The sequence below is a fragment of the Sylvia atricapilla genome, chromosome 2 (genome assembly GCF_009819655.1).
Source record: "Sylvia atricapilla isolate bSylAtr1 chromosome 2, bSylAtr1.pri, whole genome shotgun sequence".
Classification (NCBI taxonomy): Eukaryota; Metazoa; Chordata; class Aves; order Passeriformes; family Sylviidae; genus Sylvia; species Sylvia atricapilla.
Window position 1 is genome coordinate 26,727,127 of NC_089141.1, and position 8,071 is coordinate 26,735,197.

Consider the following 8,071-nt stretch of genomic DNA (forward strand, 5'->3'; position numbering starts at 1 on the left):
CACGGCTCCACTCTGGCTCCTGCGCATGGTGGGCCGGATGCAACAGTCAACAGAAGCACCACTGAGGAAGCGTGTGCTGAGCTGGAGCTGGGATGAGTCAGTCTGCTCTCCTCCCTGTAATCCAGTGGAGCTGGCGGTAGCTGAAGGCAACCAGCATTCCCCAGAGACGGTGACAGAGGTGTCATCCCCCTGCTTTCTGGGGATTCCCCAGCAGTGCTGTAGGTGCACACAAGTACCTACGCTTCGCCTGTGATTGCCAGTGGCAGTCCAGGATCAGTGATGACCCAGGGCTGGCTTACAAAGTATCCTCCCTGCTTCTGCCGGCAGAGCACCGTGTGTACACGCTGTCCATGTGCTCAGCGCAGCCACGCAGCTCCGTAGGTGCCTCCTACATGCCCATGCCGTGCAGGAAGCCTGGGATAAGTGCTGCCTCTGCAGTGGCCAGGCATCGCTGTGGACTCTGGCCAGGAGCCAGCTGGCCACGAGCCACAGGGGTTACTACAGAATCACAGAATATTCTGAGTTAGAAGGGACCCATCAGGATCACCGAGTCCGCTCCTGGTCCTGCACAGGAGCGTTACCAAGGGTGACACCGTGTGCCTGAGAGCGTTGTCCAAACCCATCTTGAACTCAGGCAGGCTTGGTGCTGTGGCTGCTTTCCTGGGGAGCCTGTCCCAGTGCCCGGCTACCCTCTAAGTGAAAAACCTATTCCTGATAGACCTCCCCTGACACAGATTCATGCCATTCGCACGAGTGCTGTCACTGGTCCGCAGAGAGAAGGGCTCAGTGCCTGCCCCCGCGCTGCCCGCGGTGAGGAAGCCGCACGGGACGATGGGGCCCGCCCGGTCCCTGTGTTATCACCGCGTCCCGGCATTCCCACTGCCGGGCCGCCCGGCGGGAGGAGCGGCCAGGGGGCGCTGTGCCGCGCGGCCCCGCCCTCGCCCTCCCCCGGGGCGGGCGCGCATGCGCGGCGCGGGCGGGGCGGAGGCAGCGCGGTCCGGGGCGCGATGGGCGCGGGGGCGTGAGCGGCCCGGGGGCTGGGGCTGCGCCGAACCGGGACCGCCGACGCCGGCAGGCACGGCTGGGCTGGGGCACGGCTGGGCAGGGGCGCGGCGGGCGGGCCGGGACCGGGATCGGGGGCGGGGGCAGCGCTGCCATCGCCTGCCAGGGCCGGCGGGGGGGCGGGATCCGCCGCTCCGCCCCTCCCCGCCCTCAGCCCCGGCTGCGCTCACCGCCCTCTCCCCTCCGCAGAGGCCGCCCCCGAGCGAGGGAAGCATGTTCCGGCTGATGAGGGATGGCGAGCCGGAGGACCCCATGTTCGCCATGTGAGTCGGGGTGGGCATCCTGCGGGGCCATCGGCGGCGGGCAGCGAGGGAACGGGGGAGGGCTGCGGCACGGATCGTCCCCGGGGAACGTGCGCTGCCCCCGCGTCCCACCCGGCGGGCAGAGGCCGGCCGGGCCCGGGGAGCGCCGCTGCAGCGCAGCTCTCTGGGGACGAGCACAAACATCCTCCGGAGCGGCAGCGCGGCCCATAACCGGGGTCGCGTCGGTCTCCTTTCCGCGATATTGGAGCGTGGTCTTGGAGGAAAGCGTAATAAAGTAGGCCAAAAGGCATCGCAGCTGTCTGAGAGGAAGAGAGGGCTGGAATAACTAATCTTTTTCTTTGCGCAGGGATTTTTTTTTTAATGCAAAGTAGGGTTGCAGTTGAGATAGATAAAATCTGCTGCTCTGTCCAGTGTTTGTTGCTGTGCTGCACAGGAAGTCATTAATGGAGCTGGACAAGGCTGCTGAAGCAGTTGACAAGTGGTGAGGAACAAAGTAAAGAGAAGACAACGAGTAGTTTTGAAACACGACTATTGAAATCTAACAAAGGTCCCAAGAACTCTTCCTGGGATTCCTTTCACTGAATGTTTTTGTTTCCGTCCTCACTACAGAAATTGGATGCTATTGATAAATTCTGGCAGTGACACTAAGTTGGCAGCCCTTGCCAAAGTGGATAAGGAATAGACTGTAATACAGGAAGAATTTGATTATGTTAAACGAGACACTACTAGATATTCGGTGAAATTTATGTGTGTAGAAGAATAGTGCATTTTTTGCTTATGAAATCAGTAGTAAGCAAGAATTTTATCAGCTGTGAGCAAATTAGCAGGAGAGGAGGCCTTGATGTCCCAGTTAGTCACCGAATGACGGTGTGTTCTCATTAACATGGCAGGTATGAGTCTAGCTTTTATTATGGGAAGCATTTCCAGTAGAGACAGAAAAGTATTGGTTTGTAGTGGGTACTTCTGTGATCTCTGGAATAGTCTGTGCTGTAGAGGTCATTAATGCTCAAGAGGGATAATTGCAGGCTAAAGGATGTGCAGGAAAAAAGCTATGGTATTTCCCAGAAGTTTTTAATTGTGGCCACCATATTCTGTGACTGTTTATCCTTACCTTCCTTTTCCTCCTCTTGCTTCACCAACGTGTGTGAATGCGTGCAGCCCTCAAAGTGGAGGCTGCAAAAGAAGGGAAAACCAGTTTGAGACCCCAGTTATTCCCTTTCACCCTCAAATCTGGAGAAGCTGTCTGTGGTCTCAACCCCTGGGGCGCAGAGGGGTGTCAGGCCATGCAGTCCATTCTGGAGGTTACAGTCTTGCATCTCACTGTTTGTGTCCGTGTACATGGAGGGGTGAGAGGATGATATGTAGGATCTCCCACTCCCTGATGCCATTACACATAGCCCTCACTTTGCAGCCAGGAAGGTCTTTGTGTACCTTCCTACAAAAGATATTAGAGCAGTGAGGTCCTGGAGTGGCCTTGGCTGTACTTGGTTCCAGAGCAGTACTGGAAACAGAACACCAACCTACTTCTGGGCAGACAGAAATTAGTACCTGAGAGGGCTTCTGTGGTGTGAAACTTTCTATCACAAGAAATGTGATGGGATCCAGAGGTCCCTTCCAGCCCCAGGAATCACCATAGACAACACAGACTTCTCAGGATTCTGAATTTTCAGCTTGGGAAGGGATGTACGGTTGTGTAAGAAAAACTCAGAGCTGGGAGGAGTGGGTTACACGGGGGCTTTGTCCTCAGCATTGTTCTCTCCACCTCTCCACAAGGGATCCTTTTGCCATCCACCGGCAGCACATGAACCGCATGCTGTCGGGGAGTTTCGGGTTCGGGCCGCTCCTCGGCATCACGGACGGCACCACGCCTGGGGCTCGCCAGGCTGGCCGCAGGATGCAGGTAACGGAGGGGCTGACTGCAGGCTGGAGTGGCTCAAACTGATCTGTCACTTTCTGTCTCCCACCTTTCCTGGGCTGGGCACCTCCCTCTCCTCCACACAGGGTGGTGGGTGCAGAATAAACCTCTTAGGCAGTGGTGTTCTGGTCCTTCTCTCTACCCTCACCTCTGTTATATTAATGTGTTGAATGCAACTGCCTTCTAGGTTGGATGGGAGGGAAGGAATAGACATGTTGTGTCTCAAGGGTGTGAATTCATATAATGGGGAAAAATTTAGGAGCATCACCTCATGTCTGGTTTGTTAGGGGTGATATGGTTCAACCCCCAGGAATCCATGGGGCACTTTCTTGATCTGTTTATAGAGCCTGAGTGTTCCCAGTTCTGTTTCTTTGAAGGATTAGTGTGTTCTGATGAGGATCTAGTGTTTGGCTGTTGCAAAGTCATTCTCTGTTCTTTTTTTCTGTTCTTCTGGCAGGCAGGAGCTGTTTCACCCTTTGGGATGCTCGGCATGGTAAGTTTTCTGTTTTTCTGGGTCAGATTAGAGGCTTTCCAAATAGTGGCTCCATACTGAGATTCATCAGCACTGTGTGCAACCAGTGCTAAAATGTAGCCATCTGTGAGCATGACCTATCCTACCAGGTAGGGAGGATGGGAATGTCTGAGGAGACCAGGATGAGCTTTAGATTTATAGTAAATGGAATAGGGAAGAGGGAATTGAACTGAAACTGGAAGCATCTGGTTTCTCCTGGACCTCTCATTGAGTTGCTTTATGACTTCAGGCCTTTACCTTGTTTCCCCTCTAATGTTTTAATCCTGTCCGTGAGCTGGTTTTGAACAGAGAGTCTCTATATATAAGGGGAAGTTGTATTTGCACCTTGACCAGAGAAAAGCCATAAAGCTGTTATAGCACAATATTTCATGGGGATTGGGACAGTTAATATCTGGGAAGAGCAGGTAGTCCCTTAATAACCTCATATGTCTGAAAAGAAGCTGCAGGTCTGGAGGTAATGGAGGAGCTCTGAGGCTGCAAGGAAAGGACATGGCCATCAATAGGCAGAGGGGATTATTGCACCTCCTTTGCCAGTGGTGGCAGTGGCTGGAGAAGCCAGCAGAATACTTCAGGTGAAGAGGGCTGGAATGGGAATGGCTGTGTGTACGTGAGAACACCACACTCAGAGTGTGCTGATCTCCGTCTTCCACCAAAATAATACAGCTGAAATAGGTTATTCCAGACCCAGCAACTTGAGCTGTCTTGCTCTGCAGAATTGCTTCAATGAAAGAGAGTTTAGCGTCCCAGAATTTTCTGTAGCTCGGAGGAGGATTAATAAGACTACAAACACATAGACTTCAAAGTATAATAACATTGTGTGTGAGTACTGCTCTGCTGGAAACGAGAACAAGAGGCTACTCGAGGAAACAAAAAAAAAAGAAATCAGCAAGTTTGAACTGACATTGTAATTTTGTTTACATATTGCACAATTAACCTGTGAGACCTGCTGGCCCAGGGTGTTACTGCAGCATTCAGGTTTACAGGATGGAAAAGGCAGGTGTTTGTAGGGGAAAATAAGCAAATTTGTTGTTATGCCAGAAAGAAAACAATCAGTGGAAACTTTCTTAAGATCACTGTTAGTACATGTGCTGAGATTTCTTCTAACTATGCTGAGTCCCCAGGCTCACAAACCCCAGCGCATTGGCAGTTGAATGCAAACTAAAAGAGCAACCTTTACCAGAACATTGGGCAATGCAACCTGAGAGAATGGAGAGAAGAGCAACCCCAAATTCTGGTGTTGTTTTTTTTTTTTAATGTGCTACTGAAAGAACATGAAAAAAAAATCAAGGATTTTCTTTTTGGGTAGCAGGTTTTTTGCAGGTATTTTGTCATTCTTTCCTCATGTCTCTGCCCAGACTGATTACTCCTGTGTTCTCTTTTTATCAGGCAGGTGGCTTTATAGATATGTTTGGGATGATGAACGACATGATTGGAAACATGGTAAGAACCCTCCATGAACTGTTCTGTATTGAGGGGAGTGCTGAGGGTGCTTCTGCCATCCCCCTAATGCCTCTCATCTTACTGTGCTGCTTGGGATGGACCAAGCACAGGAGCCACACCTGCCAAGGTGGCAGAGGCTGTAAGCTTTGTTTCATCACTGGGAGTCAGTGACAGAGCTTGTTCTTGAGTGCAGGGAGAGGAGAGGGGTGAAGAAGGAAGTGTGGAGGTGGACTTGTTTAGCAAGAAATAAGTATTAATTTAAGAGGAAGGTGTATTCTCCAGAAAAATGGATCCATGGAGATTCTGTTTTTCCTATTGTAACAACTTTGTACTTCGTGGTATAGGGAGAATTAAATGCCATCTCTTCTTCCCTCCCATCCCTTCTTTCCACCATTCCCCATTCCTTCATGCAGGAGCATATGACAAATGGTGCTAACTGCCAGACGTTTACCTCCTCAACCGTCATCTCTTATTCCAACCTGGGTGATGGGCCCAAAGTCTACCAGGAGACCTCAGAGATGCGTTCAGCACCTGGCGGGGTAAGGAGGAGGCTGCTGCCTTTGCTGTGACAGGGTGGGCGTCGTTTGGTGGCTTTGTGGGTGGCCACCCGCAGCACTTTGGCTTTGCAGTCAGCTGCAGTTCGAGCACATTGTGCTCTTGTGACTCACTGAACCGTGCCAAGGGCCCCTGGGAGGAAATGGGAAGTGCTGGCAGTGGGCAATCCATTCTTCCCTCTTCGTAACATTGCATCTGACATCCTGGGAGTGGTGGCAGTGCAAATTGGCTGGAATACTGGAGGCAGGAATCAGGGTGCCTTAGGGGGCTGGGAGAAGGAATGAAAATGTTGGTCCCACGTGGGAATCTCCCCCCAGATCCGTGAGACAAGACGAACCGTAAGGGACTCGGACAGCGGCTTGGAACAGATGTCGATTGGACACCACATCAGGGAGAGGGCCCACATCATGCAGCGGTCCCGGAACCATCGCACAGGCGACCAGGAGGAGCGGCAGGACTACATCAACATGGATGAAAGTGAGTAGCGCCCGTGTCCTCCTGCCAGCAAAGCCAGGCACCCCTTCCCCACCTGCTCGTCGCCACCCGAGCTTACTGTCTCCCTGCAGGTGACGCAGCCGCGTTTGACGACGAGTGGCGGCGGGAGACGTCGCGGTTCCGGCCGCAGCGGGGCCTGGATTACCGGCGCCATGAGGGCAGCAGCGGCCGGCGGGCCGAAGGGACTCGTCTCGCCATCCAGGGCCCCGAGGATTCTCCCTCCAGACAGTCCCGCCGGTACGACTGGTGAACTCGGAGCAGACCTTGTGGGGGGTGCGGCATGGCCACCCCCAAATCTACCTACACGCCCTTGTAAGTCTTAACAAGTTCTTTCTTTGCCTTACGCTGCCTGGCTGCCTCTTAGACACAGGGTTATATTTTTTCTTTGCGCTAATCTTACATTATTTTGAAGTTCCGGTGGCAAAGGGGTTTCCCCACTTTGGGAGAGCAGGGGAAGGTGTGAATTTTGAGAAGATGCTGTGCTGAAGGGGAAGATGGAAGCTGTTTAAGTCAGCCTTGTCATGAACAAAAGAGCTGTGGTGTCAGCTTGAACCGATGGCTGAAATAGTATGACATGATGTAGGATTGCAATCTGTGGAGTGTTTATATTGTCATTGTATAGAAGTTAGAGACCATTTGCTGTCCATCCAGTTTGAAATAGAAGTAAGTGCTAGTGTCTGCTCTCCTGTGCTTTGAATAGGGATCACTAGGATGCGATCTAATGCTTGAAAGGGGACGTTTTCCCCTTTTTTTGATGTCTAGACATCAGGTTTAAACATGTCTTTATCTGTCTTTTGCTTTCTAGGCACCACTTACTCTTTTTATGTCTTCTGTTTCCTTTCCTCCCAGGTACAGACAGTGAAACTCTGAAGCCCCTTCAAAGCACCACTTGGACCCTCCTCAAATTTAGCATTAACCTCTCTCCCACTTAAGAATTGAAACAACGCAACTAATCTTCTGCACTGCTCTTTTTCACCCCATTTGGGTGCTGCAGTGGGGCGTGGGGAATCTCACTGATGTGCAAGGAACACATTAATTGCCCATTCCCTCTCTGCTGTCCCTTGGCTCTGTTCTTTCTGCCAGTAGTGCTGGGCATGAGGAGCTGCCACCTTGCCTCTTCCATCCTTTCCACTCTTTCCGTGCTGGGTTGGGCTGGTTCTGAAGTTTGTGTTTAGTTCCCTGTGAAAGGAATATGAGGGAATTCTGCTAGAACCCCCTGTCAGTCCCCTCACCGGGACAGAGGCTTCAATTCCCCTGCTGCTCCTGGGTGCATCTGTGGAGAAGCAGAAGGATATGTGTGTTGGAGAAGGGAGGAGCAGAACTAAAGCTGGATCAGCCTGTGGGCCCCCGACCCCTCTTCAATCAGCTCCCCCACTTTTTTTAATTTGTGAAACTTGTAACTAGATGTTTACTGAATAAAGAAACAAGCTGTAAAGAATTGGTGGATCAGCCTTTACCTTCAGCTGACCTAATGGTGCCTGCTGTGGAATAAAGTAACCTCTTTCACATCCTTGGAAAATTGCTGAGGAGAAACTTGGTGTTAAATGCTAAGGCTTTGTTTTCTTACAGAAAATAGTCTAATAGCCTTCCTATGTAGTCACAGGGTGAGACGATGCTCAACATGGAAATTGTGAAAGAAGACCCAAGAACTCACCATCTGCAAAAAATGCCCTCTAATTGCTGTAGTTTTGCTGTGCACTCAAGGGAAATTGGTTGGTCTTTCTTGCTGCCTGGTCAGCTGTGCAGCCCTGAATGGGGCCTCTGGGGTTCCTGCACAGACAGGGAATACTTCCATTATTTTCTTCTTAT

The 8,071-nt window shown here is 51.7% G+C and overlaps 1 protein-coding gene across 1 annotated transcript; it reads left to right on the forward strand.

The window, feature by feature from the left end:
• Positions 1-1,171: 1,171 nt before the first annotated feature.
• On the forward strand, positions 1,172-7,700 carry MLF2 (myeloid leukemia factor 2). The gene is made up of 8 exons (XM_066341122.1): positions 1,172-1,325; positions 3,099-3,225; positions 3,698-3,733; positions 5,159-5,212; positions 5,626-5,751; positions 6,085-6,244; positions 6,334-6,574; positions 7,112-7,700. Exons 1-7 carry the CDS (start codon positions 1,276-1,278, stop codon positions 6,510-6,512), a joined length of 732 nt encoding a protein of 243 aa, XP_066197219.1. The 5' UTR covers positions 1,172-1,275; the 3' UTR covers positions 6,513-6,574; positions 7,112-7,700.
• Positions 7,701-8,071: the final 371 nt, after the last annotated feature.

Coding starts and splice junctions, on each gene's coding strand:
- MLF2 (XM_066341122.1), top strand. CDS start 1,276: ATGTTCCGGCTGATGAGGGATGGCGAGCCGGAGGACCCCATGTTCGCC. Junction 3,226..3,697: donor AGGCTGGCCGCAGGATGCAG/GTAACGGAGGGG, acceptor TTCTTCTGGCAG/GCAGGAGCTGTTTCACCCTT. Junction 5,752..6,084: donor TGCGTTCAGCACCTGGCGGG/GTAAGGAGGAGG, acceptor ATCTCCCCCCAG/ATCCGTGAGACAAGACGAAC.